Source organism: Nerophis lumbriciformis, linkage group LG01 (assembly GCF_033978685.3).
Source record: "Nerophis lumbriciformis linkage group LG01, RoL_Nlum_v2.1, whole genome shotgun sequence".
In the NCBI taxonomy this organism is placed as follows: domain Eukaryota; kingdom Metazoa; phylum Chordata; class Actinopteri; order Syngnathiformes; family Syngnathidae; genus Nerophis; species Nerophis lumbriciformis.
Window position 1 is genome coordinate 7,558,020 of NC_084548.2, and position 27,211 is coordinate 7,585,230.

The 27,211-nt window shown below is 41.1% G+C and overlaps 1 protein-coding gene across 2 annotated transcripts in view; it reads right to left on the bottom strand.

The window, feature by feature from the left end:
- Positions 1-207: 207 nt before the first annotated feature.
- prkar2aa (protein kinase, cAMP-dependent, regulatory, type II, alpha A) overlaps positions 208-27,211 on the bottom strand; it is a 118,821-nt gene continuing 91,817 nt past the window's right edge. For both annotated transcript variants that reach the window (XM_061974213.1, XM_061974204.1), the window contains exons 3-11: positions 22,265-22,300; positions 18,463-18,599; positions 17,921-18,027; positions 12,178-12,319; positions 11,835-11,936; positions 11,674-11,748; positions 9,359-9,424; positions 7,630-7,768; positions 208-635 (exon numbers count right to left, since the gene is read on the bottom strand). In XM_061974213.1, the coding sequence (XP_061830197.1) occupies positions 511-635; positions 7,630-7,768; positions 9,359-9,424; positions 11,674-11,748; positions 11,835-11,936; positions 12,178-12,319; positions 17,921-18,027; positions 18,463-18,599; positions 22,265-22,300 (929 nt within the window). In that variant the 3' untranslated portion in view covers positions 208-510. The remainder of the gene's footprint in view (positions 636-7,629; positions 7,769-9,358; positions 9,425-11,673; positions 11,749-11,834; positions 11,937-12,177; positions 12,320-17,920; positions 18,028-18,462; positions 18,600-22,264; positions 22,301-27,211) is intronic.

The window sequence follows — 27,211 nt, forward strand, 5'->3', positions numbered from 1 at the left end:
TGCATTTTCCTCAGTTTTTTTTTTTTCTTTAGTTTGTCAGCTCCATTGTACAAGAATGACTTTTTGCAAATGTGGTGTGTGTTTCTGACGTGTACCCCACTGAGTGTGTGCGTGTGTGTGTGTGTAAGTGTCCTTGGCTGAGGCAACGTAAGAGCTGTGAAGACTGTCTTACAAAGCATGATGTGTTTATTAAATGGTGTGTGTGTGTGTGTGTGTGTGTGTGTGTGTGTGTGTGTGTGTGTCATACTGAAAGCTTGAGGCGGTCGTGGAACAACACAATTTTATGACCTAAAGCTCACTGAAATGATGATGTACTCATTTACATGTGGAATAACTACAATTTCTAATGGTGTTTGGACGATCTGGGTAAAGCTTATGGTGAGTTGCCCCTGTATGTCGTCTAGTGTGTGTGTGTGTGTGTGTGTGTGTGTGTGTGTGTGTGTGTGTGTGTGTGTGTGTGTGTGTGTGTGTGTGTGTGTAATTGAAGGCACGGAGGGTGGAGTGGGAGGCTCAGTCTCTCAGGTCCATGCTCGAGCCGAACAGGGCCACCAGCTGCTCCTCGTAGTGGGCGATGTTCCTCTTCATGATCTCTTTACAGGAGCCCAGGAGGCGCTCGAACGCTTGTATGTCTATTACTGCAAGACATGTTACATGGCGTGTCAGCGGGGAAGTTGTCGAGGCGAGCTGCGTGGATGCATCGCACCGCACCGCACTACGACGACCACTCTCAGATCTTATGCTGTCAGTTTACTATGATAGCTTTCTACTTCCTGTTTTTGCTCCATTGTACTTGGTTTTATGGGACACTTTTGCAAACAAAAGACCTTCTTTGACTGACAGCATGCAAAAAAGCAAGTCAAAGATCATATATATGACAGGACAGCTCTTCTGTCAAGTCAAAGACCCTATATCAGGCCTGGGCAATTTTTTTGATTCGGGCGGTAGAGGGGTTAAATTTAGAGAAAAAAAATGCGTCTGATTTTTAGGAACACTAATACAAAACCTCACAATAATGTCTGATTGAATGCTAAAAACGTTATGACAAACCGCCTTAAAAAACGGAATGGAATTTGACATTTTGTTTTACTGAATGAGACACCCAGAATGTACATGAAAATAAAGAATGTGGAATTTACAATATTAACTATGAACGATAAAACAGTGAATATTGACAACATATGAACGTCACACACCCTCTCTATCGACATATTTTACAATCAACAAAAATGCAACAAACACAGTGAAATATGAATGTGAAGGGTAAGAAAAAAACCCCACCTACAATCTGATGTATCTGATACATCACTAAGCTTTAGAACTTTGTTGTAAAAATCTCCTTCCGCGTCTGTCCCTGACACCCGCATTTCAGGCTGGCCGCCCTGGAAACACTCTGTGGAAATGCTCCCCACCCACACTGCTAGGTGCCCGGTCTGAGCTACTGTGACTTAGATTACCATAGTAACTAATTAGATTACTATAGTAACTAATATATCATGCAAAAACAGATTCTAACCATTGAAATACTTTATATAGTTCAAGACTTACGGTCATTTGAAAACATTACTGCACATCATAATGGCAGCTACACTTTCCATCTTAAAGGGGAACATTATCACCAGACCTATGTAAGCGTCAATATATACCTTGATGTTGCAGAAAAAAGACCATATATTTTTTTAACCGATTTCCGAACTCTAAATGGGTGAATTTTGGCGAATTAAACGCCTTTCTATTATTCGCTCTCGGAGCGAAGCAATCCGCCATTTTCTCACTTTTGTCGGTGTGTTGTCGGAGGGTGTAACAACACGAACAGGGACAGATTCAAGTTGCACCAGTGGCCCAAAGATGCGAAAGTGGCAAGAAATTGGACGAAATTTGTTCAAAATACGAGGCTGTGGGGAAAGCCGACGAAATGGTCAGTCGTTTGTTCCGCACACTTTACCGACGAAAGCTATGCTACGACAGAGATGGCAAGAATGTGTGGATATCCTGCGACACTCAAAGCAGATGCTGACATCAACTCCAAAACTGGACAGATCAGCTTTCAGGAAAAGAGAGCGGATGAGGGTATGTCTACAGAATATATTAATTGATGAAAACTTTAGTCATTACTCGCGGTTTTACGTAAATTATTATACATAAACTGTGTTTACCAATAATTTAGCTTAAAAACATTTATTTTTTTCAATCATTCGAGTACATTCGGGTAGTCTTGTGTACTGCAGTATTTTGTGTCTATTTAGGTATGGTTAACCTGAGTGCAGAAATCGTGGAAAAATATATGTTCTTAGCGCACCTGAAATGGGCTGTCTGCACTCTCAAAGTGCATGTTGTTGCCAAATGTATTTCATATGCTGTAAACCTAGTTCATAGTTGTTAGTTTCCTTTAATGCCAAACAAACACATACCAATCGTTGGTTAGAAGGCGATCGCCGAATTCGTCCTCGCTTTCTCCCGTGTCGCTGGCTGTCGTGTCGTTTTCGTCGGTTTCGCTTGCATACGGTTCAAACCGATATGGCTCAATAGCTTCAGTTTCTTCTTCAATTTCGTTTTCGCTACCTGCCTCCACACTACAACCATCCGTTTCAATACATGCGTAATCTGTTGAATCGCTTAAGCCGCTGAAATCCGAGTCTGAATCCGAGCTAATGTCGCTATACCTTGCTGTTCTATGCGTCATGTTTGTTTGTATTGGCATCACAGTGTGACGTCACAGGAAAATGGACGGGTGTATATAACGATGGTTAAAATCAGGCACTTTGAAGCATTTTTTTAGGGATATTGCGTGATGGGTAAAAAAAAATTTAAAACTTCGAAAAATAAAATAAGCCACTGGGAACTGATTTTTAATGGTTTTAACCCTTCTGAAATTGTGATAAAGTTCCCCTATAAAGATCTAAAAAAATTATTTGGGAATGTCCGGCTGGCCGCATGTGGCCCACGGGCCTTAATTTGCCCAGGTCCTGCCCTATATACAGTATAACAAGAGTGCCACTGTTTATATTACAAACGGCAAAAGATCAACCTCTAGATGTTCTATAAGTGCAGTTTTTCAGGAACTACTGCAAAAAACAATCCAAAATCATGAATATGAAAGGAGCGCTTTGCTGTTTTTAAGGCTGTACTGCTAGATTTTATATGACAGGACCATCATGGAGACCACTTTCAGGAATCTGCTCCAAAAAGTGTAAGTCGCTTGCACGAAAGATGGTTTGCTGTCATTTCCCAGCCACTTTTACCAGGTTGACTTGTCTCCCCCATTCCGTGTCAGGACTATTTATTTAGGACGGTGACGTGGGGGGTGGAAAAAGTTGAACAAAAAAAGAAATAAGTACAAGTAATGGGTAGTTTGAGATGGGCTTTCTCATGCTATAGCACAAAGGCCACTTGATATCAAAGGGCAGCACTGTGATAGTTCCATTTAATGAGGCTTTAATCAACAGCACATCTGTGGAGATGAATTTGAATTAGAGCAGGGTGATATGGTGAAAACACATATCAATTGATATTGATATGGGTCACAATGTAAATAATATTTTTGCGATGCTTACATGTTACATTGCTAGTAAGTCAAATGTGAATTCAACAGAAGGTTAATTTTGACGGAAAATATGTACCGTATTTTTCGGACTATAAGTCGCAGTTTTTTTCATAGTTTGGCCGGGGGTGCGACTTATACTCAGGAGCGACTTATGTGTGAAATTATTAACACGTTACCGTAAAATATCAAATAATATTATTTAGCTCATTCACGTAAGAGACTAGACGTATAAGATTTCATGGGATTTAGCGATTAGGAGTGACAGATTGTTTGGTAAACGTATAGCATGTTCTATATGTTATAGTTATTTGAATGACTCTTACCATAATATGTTACGTTAACATACCAGTTGGTTATTTATGCCTCATATAACGTACACTTATTCAGCCTGTTGTTCACTATTCTTTATTTATTTTAAATTGCCTTTCAAATGTCTATTCTTGCTGTTGGGTTTTATCAAATAAATTTCCCCCAAAAATGTGACTTATACTCCAGTGCGACTTATATATGTTTTTGTTTTCCTTCTTTATTATGCATTTTCGGCAGGTGCAACTTACACTCCGGTGCGCCTTATACTCCGAAAAATGCTGTAGTTTTTTTTTTATCAGGGGTTGAACATGACAGATGTACTGAAGAACATGACTGTTTCAGATAACAGACAGTATCTTACTGTATAATATTCACACACTCTGCCAATATTATTTTACAAATGTCATTTTGCTCACAGCTCATGTTATTATTATTATTTTTATTATTGAAGGTATTTTTATTGTGTAAGTTACATGCACACGGGTGGGAGACTGCAGTGCCAATCACAACTGCCTGATGCATGTACGTGCACATAGCGTACGTGGCCTAGCCTACTCAGTGGCGTAGTGGTTAGAGTGTCCGCCCTGAGATCGGTAGGTTGTGAGTTCAAACCCCGTCCGAGTCATACCAAAGACTATAAAAATGTGACCCATTACCTCCGTGCTTGGCACTCAGCATCAAGGGTTGGAATTGGGGGTTAAATCACCAAAAATGATTCCCGGGCGTGGCCACTGCTGCTGCCCACTGCTCCCCTCACCTCCCAGGGTGTGAACAAGGGGATGGGTCGAATGCGGAGGACAAATTTCACCACACCTATTGTGTGTGTGACAATCATTGGTACTTTAACTTTAACATAGCGTACAAAAACACACTTCCAGGGATGCAATTTGCATAGTGCACGTATTCTGATATATGAATTTTACTTGCATAGCGCTTTAAGGTACCACATTTTTCGGACTATAAGTCGCTCTGGAGTATACGTCGCACCGGCCGAAAATGCACAATAAAAGAAAAAAACATATATACGTCGCACTGGAGTATAAGTCGCATTTTTTGGGGGAAATTTATTTGCTAAAACCCAACACCAAGAATAAACATTTGAAAGGCAATTTAAAATAAATAAAGAATAGTGAACAACAGGCTGAATAAGTGTACGTTATATGAGGCATAAATAACCAACTGAGAACGTGCCTGGTATGTTAATGTAACGTATTATGGTAAGAGTCAATCAAATAACTATAACATATAGAACATGCTATACGTTTACCAAACAATCTGTCACTCCTAATCGCTAAATCCCATGAAATCTTCCTCCTTGGTGTCGCCTCTGGTATGTCCTTTCTTTCTGCTGCTCAATCGCCGTTCTCTGCTGCATATTTTACTACGTCCAGCTTGTAATTTGCAGTATATGATTTCTTTTTCGGTGCCATTTTAGTTCAGCCCTTCTCAGTTTTTATAAGTTACCGCCAATGTTGATGTGATCCACTTTAATAGCTACGGCAGTAGCATATAGCAGTTAGCATCCCATGACCCTCTCCCGCCGAATTCTTATTAGTTGACGTGTGAGTGACGATTGCTGACGTGTGTGTGTGTGTGACGATTGCTGACATTTTGCCTCGTCTCTTACACGAATGAGATAAATAATATTATTTGATATTTTACGGTGTGTTAATAATTTCACACATAAATCGCTCCGGACTATAAGTCGCACTCACGGCCAAACTATGAAAAAAAACTGCGATTTATAATCCGAAAAATACGGTACTCACTACGACCACATTCATCTACTGATGATGCAACTGCCTTGCACCAGGACACTTTGACATGGTCACAGGTGGACTGAGGATCGAACCCGCAACCTTCAGGTTGGGAGACAACCTCTCTCCACCCTGAGCCATGCTGCCATGTGGGCTCTTATGTAACGACAAAACATGAAGGTATTTGCTTAAGAATGTTTGTTTTACTCTGTCCATCGGCACACGCGCGTGTCGTGTCGTGTTATGACGCAAAACAACATTCTTCTTCATGCGAGTGTGCTCTGATCTTAAAAATGATATATTGTTCATGTTAAACAACACTCTACTGATGCACATCCAGAAGTGACTACGTCACTCCATTTCTCTGTAGATCTTGTAATAGGTAGAGGCTCATTACACTACAAAAAAATAATCTTCTAAAAACCATATACTCACATCTGACACGTCCTCGAGATTGTCATAAACGTATGACACTTTTTTAATTACTTATTTCTACTATTCAAACCTGCTAACGACACACACTTCACCATTACACAAGTCGCATGACCGAGTGAGACCTCTTTTTGAGCTTGTCTACATATGATCCTTGCATCTTCTCGAACATGAACAAATTACTACTATTCAATAAAAAAGTTATTTCGCGATATACAGTACCATATTTTCCGGACTATAAGGCGCACCTAAAATCCTTTTCTTTCCTCAAAACTCAACAGTGCGCCTTATAACGCGCCTACTGTACGGAATAATTCTGGTTTTGCTTACCGACCTCGAAGCGATTTTATTTGGTACATGGTGTAATGATAAGTGTGACCAGTAGATGGCAGTCAAACATAAGAGATACGTGTAGACTGCAATATGATGGCAATAAGACTCAAGTAAACAACACCAACATTGTATATGTTCCATTGAAAATATAGAACAATACACACGGCGCTCAAAAATCTATCAAAATGTTCTAGTACGACTTTGGTAAGCTATGAAGCCTCACCGCTTAATGGGTTGTCGGCGCATTAAACATAGGAGTATTATTATGGTGTGTGCATAAGGTAAGAGATCATCTGCCGTTTTGTTTCGCAATATTATGCAAAAGAAACTTTTCTTACCTTCTGGTACCCGCTGATCTGTATTTGGGATCTGCATAAATCCTGAAAAGTTGCGCGTGTCTGCCTTTGTAGTCGATAAGCTTCTTATTTTTCTCTATCTTCTTGTTATGGGACATTTATCTTCCGCTGTTGCCATTTCTAATATAAAGTAGTGTAAAGTTCTTACTTATATCTGTCAGTAAACTCGCCATGAAAGCTCTAAAACATACCTGTGTGGTGAGTTTACATTATTCACCCAATGAACTTTAGTTATTAGACAGTTCCGGTCGGACGTTTTTTTCACGGGACACATTTCCGGCCTTGTTGTTTCCAGGTGAGGAGATGCTGCTCCGTCATTGATTGAAGTAAAGTCTGAATGTCATTAAAACAGTTAGCTCCATCTTTTGACACTTCTTCCACACCCGTCCTTGCACGCTACACCGCTACAACAAAGACGACGGGGAGAAGACGCTGCCGAAGGTGAGCCACGTAAATAAGACCGCCCACAAAACGGCGCATTCTGAAGAGACTGTCAGAAAGTGACTTGAAGATGATCTGTAAAACATCATCTATGCAACATTTTGACCAAAGAACCACCATTATATGTTATGTAGACCACAAGGAAGTTTTCAATTTAGAAAAAGTAATAATAATACGACTCCTTTAATGCGCCCTATAATCCGGTGCGCCTTATATATGAAAAAATATCGAAAATAGACCATTCATCGGTAGTGTGCCCTATAATCCGGTGCGCCCTATGGTCCGGAAAATGCGGTATATATCGTTTTAATGTCCAGTTTTAACTTAAATTCATACTAAGTTCTTTCTATTGCACTTTTTAAATGGTCTTCTTCATCGAATCCAATAACCCTTTGAAAATGGCGTCTGACACTGACATAAAAAACCCCCAACTCAGATAGAAGAGTGCGTTTCATCTTACCCAAACACTTGACATTGCCCACCGCGTAGGCTGAAGCGGCCCTGGGCTTGTTCGTGACCAAGGCCAGCTCCCCGAAGTATTGACCCCTGCTACAGCGCGCTATCTCCACCTCCGCATTGTCTGCATGGTCCGCCTTCGTCTGCAGGGTGTTGGAGAAGAGAGGAGAGGATTAAAGGTGAGCAACCAGCGAGTGCAACGTTTCCAGCACCTCTACCCCCCTCCAGCAAGAGAGGCACTCGGAAGCTGAGCCGACTGTCGTGATTTCCTCAGTTGCTAGGCGAAACCTTTTTAATGAGAAGTGTGGGTTGTCATTGTCAAAATGCTCAAAGCACTGACACTACCTGGTCGGAGTGCAAAACTGAGCTAACATGCTCAAACCCACATTGTATCCTCATGCGTTGAGGCAAGCACTGGCAATTAATTGTCATACTTGCCAACCCTCCCGGATTTTCCGGGAGACTCCCGAAATTCAGCGCCTCTCCCGAAAACCTCCCGGGACAAATTTTCTCCCGAAAATCTCCCGAAATTCAGGCGGACTCAGGTCCTCCACAACATAAAAAAGCGTACCTGCCCAATCACGTTATAACTGTAGAATGACGGAGGGCGAGTTCTTGATTTCTTATGTGGGTTTATTGTTAGGCAGTTTCATTAACGTCCTCCCAGCGTGGCAACAACACACAACAACAGCAGTCACTTTTTTGTATACCGTAAAGCAGTTCGTCTGCCGTAAACAGCAATGTTGTGACACTCTTAAACAGGACAATACTGCCATCTAGTGCATTTGATGAAAGCACTTTTGTGCGTGCCACACATCAATGTATCATCAGAGAGGGTGTTCAGCATGGTTTGAAAAATAGTGACAGAGAATAGAACAAGGATGGACAATTCAACCCTTAACTCAACAATGAGTAGATGAGTGTTATATGTGTGTATATGTGTAAATAAATGAACACTGAAATTCAAGTATTTTATATATATATATATATATATATATATATATATATATATATATATATATATATATATATATATGTATGTGTGGGAAAAAAATCACAAGACTATTTCATCTCTACAGGCCTGTTTCATGAGGGGGGGTACCCTCAATCGTCAGGAGGATTGAGGGTACCCCCCCTCATGAAACAGGCCTGTAGAGATGAAATAGCCTTGTGATTTTTTTCCCACACATACATATATTGCGCTCTACTACGGTATCGAGCACTATTTTTTGGATAACCTTATTAAGACATATATATATATATATATATATATATATATATATATATATATATATAGCTAGAATTCACTGAACGTCAAGCATTTCTTATATAATATATATATATATATATATATATATATGAAATACTTGACTTGGTGAATTCTAGCTGTAAATATACTCCTCCCCTTTTAGCCACGCCCCCGCCCCACCCAGACCACGCCCAACCCCACCCCCTCCCCCCACCTCCCGAAATCGGAGGTCTCAAGGTTGGCAAGTATGTTAATTGTATTGACATGGATGACCACAATGTATCTACCAGACATCTCCTGGATTACCTGCTTAGTGCAAAAAGTGGCAAATTACAGTTTCATCAATGCTTTGGTCATTAAAAAGAGACTGAAATTGAAAGAAGAGACACCTTTATGGCATGTGGTGATATTCCAAGAAATGTTACACACATACAAAGTGTGAATATAGTACCAAAAAATGAAAACGCCAGCATAATGCACTTACTTTACTCTTCATCATGATCTTCACCTCCCCGGATTCTACAATGTAGAAGCAGTCAGCACTGTCTCCCTACCAAGAAAGAACAGCATTCATTTATCTCCAGTAACTTAAATGTCCCCATTTTATGCACAATTGTCATTTTATTGCTGTAATAAAACAATGTGACAGGTGTGTGTTAATGAGCAACACAAAACAACTCCTTCCTTTTGTGTTTCATACTGAAATAAAACAATGTGTATAATAACTCACTAATGATAAAGAAAACAAAAAAAAGCCATGAAAACTTCCCACGTTCTAAGAAAACCATACAAACTATTAGAAAGACAAATTTAAAAAGTAATGTACCATGTATGTTTTTGTTTCAATCGCTTTTAAGTGTTATCCCACACACATTTTTTTGTATTAAAAAAAAAAAAAAGCATTGTTTTAATATCCTGCATTAGTGTCTGGAGAAAATATTTTTTATGTACACCTTTTGAAAAATGTATACGTTAATCAATAGGTTCATACTGTTGCCGTTTTAAATGATAGTGTTTGTTTTGTATCATATTGTTGTTGAAATACATTTGTGGAAAAAAAACTACCTCCTTCATGGGCATATGACCTTTGACCTAGCTATATCAGCCTGCCATGACAGTATGTCTGCCACTTCATAGAGGACAGGTTTGTAAAAAAATAAATAAAAATGAACTAGGGTTCTCTACATGTCTTAAAATTCAGCCTGAAAATTCAATTATTGTCGGTCAGCTGCAGACGTATGAGATGCACGTTTGATCGTGTGGTTTTTCTTCAGCTAACATGCTAGCATGGTGATGCTGTAGCAATATAGCTCACATTGCTATAACGTTTGTGTACTTCTGTCTCACTCATTAATGTTATGTTGTTGAATGTGATATATGACATCAATAATGACATTAGGCAAGTGCAATGCAAAAACTGAAATCTAAGTACGATTAAATATTCCAAATAAGGGTGATTTTTGCTTATTTTCTGTCTGATAAGATAATTGTTCTCACTAAGCAGATTTTATGTTAGAGTGTTTTACTTGTTTTAAGGGTTTTGGTCCTAAATGATCTCAGTAAGATATTACAGCTTGTATGACCTATATTGAGTAAAACATGCTTGAAACTAGAATATCAACTGATGCAAAGCTGTGTCATCAACACTCACAAGTATAAAACTACTTTTTTAAAGTAATCATTTCTTACTTCAAGCATGAAAAAAAAAATAACCATGCCGAGCGTATATCATTATGTCAAGATAATGGCACTAGCATTTACTTAATTAAAGAATATTTTTCAACATATTGAGCAAAAAGGGCTTTTTTTTTCCTACCAAGAAAAGTGCACTTGTTATTAGTGAGAATATACTTATTTTTAGGTATTTTTGGGTTCATTGAAGTTAGCCGAATTTTCTTGTTCTATTAGCAGATAATTTTGCTTAGTTCAAATAAAATACCTCTAATTTTTTTTTTTTCTTGTTTTTGAACACTGACTTTTTGCAGTGTGCAGAGTTAAGTAGATAAAGTACACAAAAGCACTTTTTAGAGGCACACACACTGTCGAAGACAAGCGTGGACAAACACCGCTCATTAGCATTAAAGCTACAGACCTAACTTTGTAAAAATGATTTTTTTTAACACCCGAATTAAGGTTGGCCAACACATTTACAATAACCCATGATGACATCTCTCAGAATTACGGAAAATTGTTGTATAACTGTATAGTATGGGACCTTAACATGTAACGCAAACATGAGGGCTTACCTCATATATATATATATATATATATATATATATATATATATATGTTTTTAAATGTCTAAACAACCTCGCGCCAACCTATCTCTCCGACCTCCTTCAGCCTTACTGCCCCACCCGATCCTTAAGATCAGCCAATCAGCTGCTGTTGACGGTCCCTGACACAAGGCTGAAGCTTAGAGGTGACAGAGCTTTCGCCGTTGCTGCTCCCAAGCTCTGGAACGACCTACCCCTGAGTGTTAGACAAGCCTCCTCTCTTCCTGTTTTTAAATCTCTCTTAAAAACATACTTTTATTCCATGGCTTTTAACACTGAGTGATATCCATCCTGCAATGGCGCCCCATAATACACCTGCTGTGATCCTGTTTTTATGTTTTTATGTTTTTATTAATTCTATTTTAATTATTTATTTTTTATCGTGTTCTGTTTGTGTTGTGTTGTGTTTGCTCGGTACTCGTTTTATCTTTTAACCCGTTCATTGTACAGCACTTTGGCTACCCCTGTGGTAAATTTTAAATGTGCTTTATAAATAAAGTTGATTTGATTTGATTTGATTTACCTGTGTGATAATGCGCTCGCCATCTGAGAACTGCTTTGCCCCCAATACATCCACTATCTTCATCCTTTCTGTTGCCTGCACAGAATTTAAAGTGAGAGAGGACAAATAATGAGACATGGCAAAGTAAAGTCAACTATAGTTCTTTCAAACACCAAACCTACATCCAGGGATTTGAGTAAGGGCACGGACTCAATGAAGCACTCGTACATCCTCCTCTTCTTGGCATTGTTCTTCACAATGAGTCTTCGAAATGTGGAACGATCCTTAATAGAAGGTAAAAAAAAAAAAAAGTTGGATTATCAAAGCATCTTCCCTTGTTTGGCCACTGGGGGGAGTAGTAGAGCACAGCAGAGCCTTCATTCAAGGAGAATTGGGAGTTCATTCTTAAGGTTAGTAGTGGGCATGGCAGTCAATGTACTATTTTGATGCCAGTAGCACTGACTTCTACAATAAATGTATGCTTCTGTGTGAGGTTTGAATATTTGTGTATTTAGATGCACTTACCAGCCCCCATAGAGCCCCCTCCTGGGTGGCGACGATGGTCGCCGCACGAGGTGTGTTGTACATGAGTGCCAGCTCCCCAAAGCTGCCCTTATTGTCGTATTGGCCCACGCATGTCCCAGAAACCACGATGTCATAGATGCCTCTGAAGGGTGAAAGACAGGAGAGTCTCGGTTAGACACCTCAAGTAAATTCAGTCACATCAAAAGGAACGTGATCTAATGCAGTGTTTTTCAACTAGTGTGCCGTGAGATACAGTCTGGTGGGAGATTATGTAATTTCACCTATTTGGGTTAAAAATATTTTTTGACAACCAGTAATTATAATCTGCAAATGATGTGGCGTTGTTGTGTGTCGGTGGTGTCCAGAGCTCGGCAGCGTAACCGTGTAATACTCTTCCATATCAGTAGGTGGCAGCCGCTAGCTAATTGCTTTGTAGATGTCGGAAACAGCAGGAGGCAGGGTGAAGGTAAAAAGGTGTCTAATGCTTGAACCAAATATAAAGAAAAGGTGAGTGCCCCTAAGAAAAGGCATTGAAGGCTATGCAGAACGAAACTAAAACCGAACTGGCTACAAAGTAAACAAAAACAGAATGCTGGACGACAGCAAAGACTTACTGTGGAGCAAAGACAGCATCCACAAAGTACATCGGAACATGACATGACAATCAACAATGTCCCTACAAAGAAGGATGAAAATCACTTATAAACAGTCTTGTTTGCTAAAACAAAGTTGATGCGGTAAAATATCACTCAAAGGAAGACATGAAACTGCTACAGGAAAATACCAAAAAAAGAGAAAAAGCCACCAAAATAGGAGCGCAAGACAAGAACTGAAACACTACACACAGGAAAACAGCAAAAAACTCAAAATAAGTCACGGCGTGATGTGACAGGTGGTGACAGTACACCTACTTTGAGACAAGAGCTATAGTGATGCATGCTTGGTTATGGTTTAAAGTCATATCCAACAATTGCGACGATGACTTTTTACTGTCAACTGAGTTTCGTTTTTTAAATGATTTCTGCTGGCCGTGTGCCTCTCGATTTTTTCAAGAAAAAAATGTGCCTCGGCTCAAAAAAGGTTGAAAAACACTGATCTAAGGTAATATAACAGGGCCAAAAGCTGAAGTGAAGAGTAGGCCTTAGCGCTAACAAGCACAATGTCAGATTGGCATAATAATTTCATTTGATACCAGAACTTCTAGATATTACTGTGAAGTCACAAATCTGTGTGTAGCATTCTTAATTCCACTCAGGTCGGCTACTTGCTGTTCCCAGGGTCAAATCTAAAAATGCCAATTGGCTCGTAGGGTGATTAATAACGACATTCCACAGCCAATCATCTGATTGTTACAGGCTTACAGGGCACGAGTAAAGAATTTAGTGACGCCTTTCAGACAAATGACCCAAATTCAGAATAGACCTGCTCATAAAGAAGTTTAGGGGCAACAAGATGCTGAGGGTTTGAGGTATTCATAACCAGATAACGGGATCGCAGTTTCCCACACGGAACAAATTAAATGAGGGACAGGAAGTGTTAAGTTTTCTACTCTGTACACCCAGCCTTTGGCTAGTGGGAGTCATGGTTAGCCAAGTCAAGTCAAACATTATTATACAGCACATTAAAACAACCAATGTTGACTTAAGTGCTGCACAGGGCACATAAGGGATGCCGTCAAGCTGAAAAAGGAATCCTATCAGGTCCTTTTGGCTCGAGACTCAGGAGGCAGCGGCCGATCGACGTTCCTACCCTCACCTATCATCATGAGCTTTGGGTTATGATTGAAAGGAAAGATCACGTGTACAAGTGGCCGGAATAAGTTTTCTCCGTCAGGTGGCGGGGCTCTCCCTTAGAGATAGGGTGAGAAGCTCTGTCATTCGGGAAGAGCTCAACGTAGAGCTGCTGCTCTGAGGTGGTTCAGGCATCTGGTCTGAATGCCCCCCGAACACCTCCCTGGGCATGGGGAAGACCCAGGACACTGTGAAGAGACTATGTCTCTTAGCTGGCCTGGGAAAGCCTCCGGATCCCCTGGGAAGAGCTGGACAAAGTAACTGGGGAGAGGGAAGTCTGGGCTTTTCTTTAAAATAGGAATCAATATTCAAAAATACATTTTTAGGCCGTCTCTATGCAACCAACAGAAGCTTTTGTAACCTATAATGTGTTTTGGAAAAGTTGAATTATAAATATTGCACCAAATAATACATTCCGAGAATCGGTTTGAATCGAAAATCCTTTCTGAATAGAACCGTGACCTCAGGAATAGGAATCGTATTGAAGTGTTAGGTGCCCCAAGATCCACATCTGTAAAAATCAGTGTGCCAAGATTGGGAAGGAACAGTTATTATTGCACTCATTAAAAACTAGTGTTTCTTTTTTATTTCTATTTTTTTTATTTGAGCATTGTATTTATTGGATAATTTACCTGCTCGCAGTTTGCATTTGAAAAAAATCATTACAACAGTTTACACAAAAGCTAGGCAGTTTTGTTTTGCATTGTGTTCCCTTCCTATAACTGTACTATATGAACTATAAAAAAAAAAGTTTTAAAAATATATATACACAGTACAGGCCAAACGTTTGGACACACCGTCTCATTCAATGGGTTTTCTTTATTTTCATGACTATTTACATTGTGGATTGTCACTGAAGGCATCAAAACTATGAATGAACTTAACAAAAACATGTAAAATAACTGAAAACATGTTTTATATTCTAGTTTCTTCAAAATAGCCACCCTATGCTCTGATTACTGTTTTGCACACTCTTGGCATTCTCTCAGGTGTCATAGTTTTGATGCCTTCAGGTGTCATAGTTTTGATGCCTTCAGTGACAATTTACAATGTAAATAGTTATGAAAATAAAGAAAACGCATTGAAATGAGAAGGTGTGTCCAAACTTTTGGCCTGTACTGTACGTAATAAATAATATTGGATTGACAACAGGGGGCAGCACGGTGGCAGAGGGGTTAGTGCGTCTGCCTCACAATACGAAGGTCCTGAGTAGTCCTGGGTTCAATCCCAGCTCGGGATCTTTCTGTGTGGAGTTTGCATGTTCTCCCCGTGACTGCGTGGGTTCCCTCCGGGTACTCCGGCTTCCTCCCACCTCCAAAGACATGTACCTGGGGATAGGTTGATTGGCAACACTAAATTGGCCCTAGTGTGTGAATGTGAGTGTGAATGTTGTCTGTCTATCTGTGTTGGCCCTGCGATGAGGTGGCGACTTGTCCAGGGTGTACCCCGCCTTCCACCCGATTGTAGCTGAGATAGGCTCCAGCACCCTCCGCAACCCCGAAGGGAATAAGCGGTAGAAAATGGATGGATGGATGGTTGGATTGACAACACTAAATTGGTCATAGTGTGTCAATGTGTTTTGAATGCTTGTCTATCTGTGTTGGCCCTGTGATGAGATGGCGACTTGTCCAGGGTGTACACTGCCTTCCGCCCGGGTGCAGCTGGGATAGGCTCCAGACCCCCCGCTACCCAGAGAGGGACACGCGGTCGAAAATGGAAGGACAATGTAAAAACAAAATGTACCCAATGAGCTGCATCACAAAGGCTGCCATTTTAAAGCTCCACCGTTGTTAGCGTGACGGCCATACCTTTCCTTCTCAGTCTCCCCATCAAGACCAGCTGGCTGTCATTCATTAGCTCGAGGTAGGAGCTATCACAATAACTAATTGACTCTTCTTTTATTTTGTCTTTATTACGTACTGGAATGTATAGTGGAGTGAGCGAGCATGCCATGTTTTTGACTTGATGGATTTTTTTGTCAGTTTATTTTCTATTTAAAAAGTTATTCCCAGTATCTCTTATTAAAAACAGCAGAAAGACGGTTTCTTTAAAGGGGAACATTATCACAATTTCAGAAGGGTTAAAACCATTAAAAATCAGTTCCCAGTGGCTTATTATATTTTTCGAAGTTTTTTTCAAAATGTTACCCATCACGCAATATCCCTAAAAAAAGCTTCAAAGTGCCTGATTTTAACCATCGTTATATACACCCGTCCATTTTCCTGTGACGTCACATAGTGATGCCAATACAAACAAACATGGCGGATGGACAGCAAGGTATAGCGACATTAGCTTGGATTCAGACTCGGATTTCAGCGGCTTAAGCGAACTTGAAGAAGAAACTGAAGCTATTGAGCCATATCGGGTTGAACCGTATGCAAGCGAAACCGACGAAAACGACACGACAGCCAGCGACACGGGAGAAAGCGAGGACGAATTCGGCAATCGCCTTCTAACCAACGATTGGTATCAGAATCAGAATCAGCTTTATTGTCATTACGCAAGGTAACGAGATTGAGGTTGTGGTATGTTTTTGTTTTTAAATGTAATGTTTTTAAGCTAAATTATTGGTAAACACAGTTTATGTATAATAATTTACGTAAAACCGCGAATAATGAATAAAGTTTTCATCAATTAATATATTCTGTAGACATACCCTCATCCGCTCTCTTTTCCTGAAAGCTGATCTGTCCAGTTTTGGAGTTGATGTCAGCAGGCCAGGGAAGCTAGGGTCGATATTCTTCTTATGATCATCTTTGGTGGCTTAAGGGACGGTAGAAGCGGTGTGAGCCAAGACATCCAGGGGGTTTAGCTCGCTCGTCTGCGGGAACAAACTGCCGCCATTGCTTGCCGTGCTACCGAGGTCCTTTGTCCCTGAATAGCTCACACACTCCGGCAGATTCAATGGGGGTCTGGCGGCAGATTTCTTTGACTTTATCGTTGGAAATGCATCTGCTTTGAGTGTCGCAGGACATCCACACATTCTTGCCATCTCTGTCGTAGCATAGCTTTCGTCGGTAAAGTGTGCGGAACAAACGACTGGCCATTTTTGTCGGCTTTCCCCACACCCTCGTATTTTGAACAACATTCGTCCAATTTCTTGCCACTTTCGCATCTTTGGGCCACTGGTGCAACTTGAATCCGTCCCTGTTCTGTTGTTACACCCTCAGACAACACACCGACGAGGCATGATGTCTCCAAGGTACGAAAAACAGTCGAAAAAACGGAAAATAACAGAGCTGATTTGATTCGGTGTTTGTAATGTGTTTGAGAAATTGGCGGATTGCTTCCCGTTGTGACGTCACGTTGTGACGTCATCGCTCCGAGAGTGAATAATAGAATTCACCCATTTAGAGTTCGGAAATCGATTAAAAAAATATATTGTCTTTTTTCTGCAACATCAAAGTATATATTGACGCTTACATAGGTCTGGTGATAATGTTCCTCTTTAAAAACAATGAGATGTCTAAAAATAACAAATAAAAACAGTGTGACTGTTTTAAAATGAAAGGACATGGCTCTGAGCATGGTGTGTGTGGAAAAATGATCCCAGAGATACACATTTATTTGAGAATTGTGCAATCCTAAACCGTGACCATATATCTTGTACAGGCCTGCTAAACGTGTGAGGACAGTGTAGGACTTGGCAGGATTACAGCTAATAAAGGTCATTACTGCACACTATGTGCAGAAAAAACTGTGGAAACAAAAGCTTAGAGTGAGTGTATGCAGACGGAAAGATCACAATCAGTCCTGTTCTGATGAGTAATTAGAGGACAGGGTGGGAAAACAATAACCTTAAAAACTCTTGTGGTTGTTGCATTGGTCAGTGATGTCCTTTCCCCTTGAAGTCATAGAATTCTAGAATTCACTGAGCATGTTTTCCCCATTGGTGCTGTGCAGTCGTGTGGTTATAAGGGGTAAGAATATTCATGGAAAAACATCCACTTTACCGCTCGATGACATAAAAGTTGTCCCCGTCGTCTCCCTGGTCGATGACATGGTCTTGGGGCTGCACCCGTGATTCAAACATTGCGTCCAGCACCTCAGAGAACTGCTCCTGGGTCGGGGAAGGAAGGAGGGAAGCGCGTCAGGAAATGAGCGGCAAAAGTGGAGTTGAACTATAAGCTGAAAATGGCATCATGTGAGGTAGGCCCCTGAAGGGGGAGGCGAGCTAAATAAAACGAGCTGAGGAAAGTAGTGTATGGAAGGGAAAGACATTTTCTGTTTTATAGGAATATGCAGTCTCAAGGCAACCATGCTGTCCCTGGAGTGCAAGTTCAACATAATGTCAGGCATGTTTCATTGTGATGCCACAGCGGTTCACAATGGGAATATATATAATTGGTGAATAAATCAAGGGCAGTGACTTTTCCTGAGATTTGTGGAAAATCCCACACATGGTCATGTCCCAAAGGATTGATGACACTATGGGAGCCGGTGTCAAAGGCTAACAAGGACTAGCGTTTTCTCCCCAGCCCTGGGATCATTTTACCTGGTCCAGTGTTTTGAAAAGCAGGATGTCCCGACAGGCCTCCTGCAGTCTGCAGCGCTGTTCATCGGTTTTTGGATGAACCACTCTGGGTTCGGTGTCCTCATCATCGTCATCCGGGTTGAACGCCTCTGCACACACTGGAAGTAGGGAAATAAATATATTTGATGAGATGTCCCTGGAATACGCAGTATCATTTGCTCCAGGAGAAAAGACATCATGAGAAAAAAACACAGTCGAGGTTTCAGCGAAGATTAGTCGCTCTTATAGCGAATTTGAAGTTGAAGGAATTCTGGGAAGTCTTCAAATAGTACTTGTGTACAGAAAATCACCAGGCAACATCAGCCCTAACATAAAGAGACATTCACACTATGCATTCATTCATCCACTCAACCTCACTTCCATGTTTATCACGTACGGTACAAAAGGAAGAACACGCCTTACACTTCAGCAAGCCTTTTTATGACAGCTTATCTTCTCAAACGACAATACCATATAAGGTAAACTTGGATATACGTTGGAGTAGTCAGTGTAAGATTTACTATGCAATAAAAATGAATTTATTACAAGTGAGTAGCAAGACAATTGTGCCTTGCCCACAAGCTAAGCATGGAGTTGGAGGGTGTTCCATATAAGGTCTTGGAACGCCTCCTCCATGCACGTCTCAACCCGGTGATCGACCCCCAGCTGCCTTCCGAAGCGGTAGGACCAGGTGACCCTTCTGTGTCAAGACATAGAGGATAGCTTCCAGGTAGGGCAGAAGGCTGGCGCGGTCTTCTTGGACCTCACAGCTGCATACGATACTGTCTGGATGCGTGGGCTACATATGAAACTTCTGGAAACCATCCATGGAGATGATGAGCAACCGCAGCTTCCGACTACACACCAGCAATGGCCAATGCAGCAGGGTGAGGAAACTTAAGAATGGCGTCCCACAGGGCTCAGTGCTGGCACCAATACTGTTCAACATTTATACCCATGACCTGCCTGCAACTCAGTCAAAGAAGTATGGCTATGCAGATGATCTGGCCATCCTACTTAGTAAGCCATCCTGAGAAGCAGCAGAACAGGGCGTCTCTGAGGACATGAACACCCTGTCCTCATACCTGAGGAAATGGCGTCTCAAGCTCAGCATGGATAAGACAACATTATCAATGTTCCACCTCAACAACATGGAAGTAGCCCGTGAGATGAACATCATGGTGGATAATGCCCGGTTACAGTCCCAGCCCGTTCCCACGTACCTCGGTGTGAAGCTTGACAGAACACTGACATTCAAACAACACCTGCACAGTGGCCAAGGCAAAGACAAGTGCCCGTGCCGCCCTAATACGGCGGCTAGCCGGCACCACATGGAGAGCTACGACGAAGACACGGCACATGTCCACGCTGGCCTTGGTGTTCTCAGCCGCCGAGTACTGTGCCCCGGTTTGGTGCCGGAGCGCCCATGTAAAGAAGTTGGATGTCGCCCTCAACAGCGCCCTGCGGACCGTCTCCGGGTGCCTGCGAGGGACCCCAGTAAACCAACTGCCCATCCTTGCTGGCATCGCCCCGGCAAACATCAGACGAGAAGCAGCCACACTGGCCCTCTCTCGAAAGGCACAGACCAGCGAATCCCATCTCCTTCATAAGATCGTCACAGAAACACCACGACGCGTACGCCTAAAGTCAAGGCGCCCCTTTGCCATGCAAGCCCACAAGCTGCTGAGCACAACATCAGCTGATACTTCAAAGGCCACCTGGGTCAAGACGAGATGGAGAGAACAGTGAAAGTTAGCAGAACCATCTAGGCTGCACCACTACATCGACGACCCCACAGACGTCTACGGCCAGGAACTGCCCCGGAAGAAGTGGACAACCCTCAACCGCTTGAGGACGGATGCTACGGAGAAGCGATGACAAGGTGGGGACTTGCGGAATGTGCCTCCTGCGAGTGTGGGGACCCAGTCCAGACAGTAGAGCATATAGTAACTAGTTGCCCCAAACACCGGCCACCGAATGGCGAACAAGGTCTGATTGACCTGGACGATGACACGTTGACCTGGCTTGCCTAAACAGAGCTGAAAATCTAAAGACACACGACAGAAGAAGAAGAAGAAGAGATGGAGGGTAGGGGCTGAGTGCTGTGCTTCATTGAAGAAAACATGAATTCCAAGATGTACTACATTGAAGCAGAGCATGAGTTTCCAACAAGCTCCAACACACACCTCCAATATGACAAGTGTGTTGCTGGGGAAGGTAAACATGATTAGGCCTGGGCCGATAACAAATTTTGCTGGGTGATATATTGACTTACAAATTATTGCCCATAAACAATATTATTGCATTATTTTGAGACTAAATTAACCACTAATGTAATAATAGATAATGAAATAAACTTGAATGTCTTGTAAATTTTAACATTGTAATTGGAATGTACACTTTTAAATATCCAAGTTAAATTAAACAAACAAAGAATGAAAATAAAATATACTCGGCCAGTTACCATTATTATTGTGGTATTGTTTAATGTGCTCAAAAAGTATTTATACACACACTAAAATCTTATAACGAAGTTGTATTTTTTTAATAACTAAAATAAATAGACACAATATACACTGCTCAAAAATATATATAAAGGAAACAATTAAACAACACAGTGTAACTCCAAGTCAATCACACTTCTGTGAAATCAAACTGTCCCCTTATGAAGCAACACTGATTGACAATCAATTTCGCATGCTTCGGTGCAAATGAAATAGACAACAGGTGGAAATTATAGCCAATTAGCCCAGTAACCCAATAAAGGAGTTGTTCTGCAGGTGGTCACCACGGACCACTTCTCAGTTCCTATGCTTTCTGGCTTTTGAGTGAGATGCAGGCTACAAGCCACACAAGTGGCTCAGGTAGTGCAGTTCATCCAGGATGGCACATTGATGCAAGCTGTGGCAAGATTTGCTGTGTCTGCCAGCATAGTTTTCAGAGCATATATATATATATATATATATATATATATATATATATATATATATATATATATATATATATATATATATATATATATATATAAAACATAAACATTTATAATGTTTCAGGAAAAAAAAATCAACTGACTCTTACAAATGTATTATTCATGTATAACTAAATGTAAAAAAAATAATATTACCCAAATGTTTATCACTACTTTAATTTGATGATTTTGTCTTAAATTGTGACGTCCCTTCCAGCACATTTGACTATTTTTTTTGATCTCGTGTTGTTAAATCAACCGAGGTCAACAACAAGGTTTACTTAGCCTAATTAAAACCACATACAGTGAGCCCCCATAAAGCTGAAGAATAGACAGCAGGGTCAACTGCGATAGTAAGACAGTCGTAAAGATAAACATCAGCTGACAGCATAATCAAAGTGCAGCTCACCGTGGAGGCTGACGCATATGTAAATACTCGACAGGTACAATGAAATGGTGAGAAAACAAGCGGCGCGCGCAAAATACAATTGACACCGACTGAAATGGGAAACAAAGACACACAAAACCTTAAACTCAATGCCCCAGCACGTAATAATGCTGTGCAGGAAATTCGTAAGCCAATGCATAAAGATGTATTGTATCAGTGGTTGGTGATTGAGATAGTCAGTGAAGTATCAGCTCCTTGTGTTTGACATGCATGATCAACACAATGATGCTTGCACGCCACAATGGAGCCTCTTACACAATGACGTATGCAATACGGTCGTCAGAGTGAATTGCACTTCAGGGGTTTGACGTCAAACGCACAGTAGTGAATGCACATGCACTACACACACACACGCGCAATAATCTCACCTGACACTCTTCTGCTGAATCTGCTTGGCGGTGGGGCTGTATGGAGACACAAACAAGAGAGGCAAAATTAACATTGAGTTCATACAAAGAAATAACAATGCAATAGATTTCTAACTTTTGTCTGACAATGCACAATGTAATTGCAGTGAAACAAAAGGAAACAGAAAGGGCGGAGAAGGCAGACGCCAGTGCGTCAGAATGATGTCCATCAAGCTCAAAACGATGAGAAAATGACGCAAAACAGGACATGAAGGTATCAAACAAAGCAGTGCTCTGAATACTAACGTCTAAATTATCTCTGGCAAAATGCCTACTTTATTTTTCTGTGATTTTATAAAGTCATTTAATAGAAAATCAATAAGAACCCCACATTTCATACAGTGTGTAGTCAAATGGAAAACAGATGGATGGAAAACTCACATTCAGTAAGTCATAAACTGAGGTCTTGGTGCTAGTGGATTTTTGTTCGGTTGATGACACGACACAATGTCAGGATACATGAGGTCCTTTAAAGGGGAACTGTACCTTTTTTTTTTTTTTAATTTTGTCTATCATTCGCAATCATTATGACAGATGGATTTTTTTTTAATGCATTCTAAATATGAATTAAATGTAAATAAAAGTCCGCTTCAGCGGAGCCAATGGGAGCTCCACTATCTTGCCCATAAAATCTGATAAATAAGCATTCAAAAAGCGCCAACAATACTCCATTTACATTTTGTGACTTGAATATCAACTAAGTATTTGTGATATTATTTTTATGAGCGCTAACTATGGTGTCACATTAGTGCCAAAAATCCATGCGCATAAAAACTGTTATCACGAGCTGATTCTCCACTTCGTGCGCGCGCGCGAGACACCCATTTGCGCGCGCAGTGCCTTTCTGTGCGCACGCCGTCTCGGTCTGTGCGCTGTCATGTTTCTTTTTGGCACTTTGGGGGCGGGTATGCTTAGACGGCCCCTTCTTTCTGATTGGTCAGGCGAAAAATGCTCAGAGCCAATCAGAAGTATAGCAGGGCAGGTCATCGTCAATATGTATCAAGATTTACGGAGGAAGAAGTGGATAAAAAAATGTCGCGCGCTGATGAAGGTTATTTCATACCACATAAACACAATACAGGGTAATACAAAATGTGACCCAAATAAATAATAAGACAACAAACACCATAATCACATCTTTCAGCCAGAACTGGTCCACCAGCAATAACATCCAAACATAACATTATTTTATATTTTCACTTCTTCTTGAACATTTGTTTTCTAATTTATGGAATTTCTTTTGATTCAGCCATCAAATTAATTTTGTTTTTAAAATGTTAAAAATAGCCTTTTAATAATGTATTCTGAAACAGTTTAAAATAATCAGAGAACTGACGAACACTGACCCTACACAACTATGTGGCACAATTAAGTCTTTTTTTTTTTTTAGAGCGAAAGAGGTAATTTCAACAGGTACAGCATCCTATGTCATATCTACATGTAATAAGATTTGTAACAAGGCAAACCGTTTGTAAATTGGTCGAAAATTAGAGCAAGTTATGGTAATTTAATTAGTACATGTACCATTGACATCAATGTAATGATTGAGGCTAGCTGTCCGTTTGTAAATTGGTCGAAAATCGAGCAAGTTATGGTAATTTAATTAGTACATGTACCATTGACATCAATGTAATGATTGAGGCTAGCTGTCCGAGGTAAGATGGCTACAGCGTGGCTACGCTGGAGAATGATTGGTCTTATGAAAAATGCTCAGAGCCAATCAGAAAGGAGGGGCCGTCTAAGCATACCCGCCCCCAAAGTGCCAAAAAGAAACATGACAGCGCGAGGAGAGATGCCAGGAGTACACAGAGAGCGCACAGATCGAGACGGCGCGCACGCAGAAAGGCACCGCGCGCGCGCAGAAAGGCACCGCGCGCGCGCAAAAGGGTGTCGCGCGCGCGCACGAAGTGGAGAATCAGCGCGCGATAACAGTTTTTATGCGCTCGGATTTTTGGCACTAATGTGACGCCATAGCTAACACAGACTATTTATAGCGGCGACATAATCACTTCTGTGTCTCCCTATGTTTACATCATCTAGTGGTCTGCTGTTTCCTCGCTTCCTCGCTCTTGATGTCTTATTCTAGATCATAAATCACGCCTCTCACCTGGACATGAAACATCTGAGTAGGTAATCCGAGAAGTTGGAACACTGACAGCCAATTTAGGACCTGGAACTGGCTAGTTCCAACCCCGGCCTCCCGACCCTGTTTTTTCGGGTGGATTACGAAACATTCTTCACCTAAATGAAAATATATGAACATCCCAGCAGTAGGCATCCTAACGACAGCAGACCTTGTACAGTAAGTGATGTTTTATTATGTTTGTTTGCTCTCATAAAGTCTGCAGTGAGTAATAATCAGTGATGAAGAAAAAAAAAGCAAACATTGTGATGCGTTTATTTAAACTAATGAGCCGCGTACCCTAAAAATGATCAAAATACGTAAAAATAAATGTTATTATAAATGTGCCTGTTACTACATTACATATATACTTCCATCATGTATATAAAACCCTAATGGAGGTGTTTGGATGTTTTTTATGGGCTCTGTAGGCAGAATTGACGGCTTCCACAGGTTCCATTGTAAGTGGACAATTGATCAAATGTATTTAATGTTTAGAATGCATTGAAAAAATATCCATCCATCGTCATGTCTTTCATAATGATTGTGAATGATAGGCAAAATTCCCCAACAAAGTGAAGTTCCCCTTTAATACCGTATTTTCCGCACTATAAGGCGCACCTAAAAACCACAATTTTTCTCAAAAGCTGACAGTGCGCCTAATAACCCGGTGCGCTTTATTACGATTCATTTTCATAAAGTTTCGTCTCGCAACTTCGGTAAACAGCCGCCATCTTTTTTCCCGGTAGAACAGGAAGCGCTTCTTCTTCTACGCAAGCAACCGCCAAGGAAAGCACCCGCCCCCATAGAACAGGAAGCGCTTCACCCGCCCCCATAGAACAGGAAGCGCTTCACCCGCCCCCGGAAGAAGAAGAAAAAACGCGCGGATATCACCGTACGTTTCATTTCCTGTTTACATCTGTAAAGACCACAAAATGGCTCCTAATAAGCGATCCGGTTCATAAAAAGACGCAATCTCTCCATCCGCACACGGATTACTACCGTATTTCACAGCAACTGATATTCCTGTGAACCGCACTGTGGAACGGAAGCACGTACGGTGAATATTCGCACCACAGGGAATGAAGTCATCCTTCACTGTGGTTCTAGCTTGCCATGCTAACTTCCACTCATGGTGATATTCAAAAGGAAGACCTTGCCAAAAGAGACCTTTCCAGCCGGCGTCATCATAAAAGCTAACTCGAAGGGATGGATGGATGAAGAAAAGATGAGCGAGTGGTTAAGGGAAGTTTACGCGAAGAGGCCGGGTGGCTTTTTTCACACAGCTCCGAAGGCGAACACACCTTCACTAAGACGGGCAGACAGCCTCGGACGACATACGCCAACATCTGCCAGTGGATCGTAAATGCTTGGGCAGATATTTCGGTCACAACTGTGGTCCGAGCTTTCCGGAAGGCAGGATTCACAGAACAACAGCGACACTGACTCCCGATGACTTCTACGAGACGGAACCGGCCATTTTGGATACCACGCTTGCACAACTTTTCAATTCGGACACCGAAGACGAAGAATTCGAAGGATTTACGAATGAAGAATAACTTCAGAAGGTGAGCGCTATGTTTATTTTGTGTGTTGTGACATTAACGTTCGAGCAACATTATGTTGCTATTTATTGCTCTACACCATTTTGAATTTTACTATGTTTGTGATTGCACATTTGCGTACATTTTGGGACAGAGTTGTTAGAACGCTGGTTTTCAATATATTATTAAAGTTTGACTGAACTATCTGACTGTCTTTTTGACATTCACTTTAGCGCAGCGTTTTTTTGACATTCACTTTAGCGCAGCGTAGGCGCGGCTTTTAGTCCGGGGCGGCTTATTGGTGGACAAAATTATGAAATATGTAATTCATAGAAGGTGCGGCTAATAATCCGGTGCGCCTTATAGTGCGGAAAATACGGTAAACAGTTGGCCATTATTCTTCGACTGTGGTAAAACCGATATATGTAGTGTTCGCTATTCTAATTCCGCTAAATGAATATCTTATGTTATTTTACTTCTTTACACGACACAAAGTCTTTTCTCTACATGGTTGCGCATCTTAAAGTAGCTTCTAGTCTTTGTACAACAGCCATACAGTTCACACTGAGGGTGGCCGTATAAACAACTTTAAACACTGTTACAAATATGCACCACATTGTGAACCCACACACCAAACAAAAATGAAAAACACATTTCGGGAGAACATCCGCACCGTAACACAACATAAACACAACAGGACAAATACCCAGAACCCCTTGCAGCACTAACTCTTCAAGACGCTACAATATACACCCCCCGCTTCCCCCCCAACCTCCCAACCCCGCCCACCTCAACCTCCTCATGCTCTCTCAGAGAGAGCATGTCCCAAATTCCAAGCTGCTGTTTTGAGGCATGTTAAAAAAAATAATGCACTTTGTGACTTCAATAATAAATATGGCAGTGCCATGTTGGCATTTTTTTTCCCATAACTTGAGTTGATTTATTTTGGAAAACCTTGTTACATTGTTTAATGCATCCAGCGGAGCATCACAACAAAATTAGGCATAATAATGTGTTAATTCCACGACTGTATATATCAGTATTGATTGATATCGGAATCGGTAATTAAGAGTTGGACAATATCGGAATAATAAAAGTAATCTCTAATAAAAATGACCATACAGTTTACGGCGTTCCTTACAGCATATTACTGTAAATTGAACAAAACTACTATTGTTTTTTGCGTTAAAATTCTGGCGCATGGTCGGGATTGTACCACCTCTGCCTCAATTGGAGCAAGGA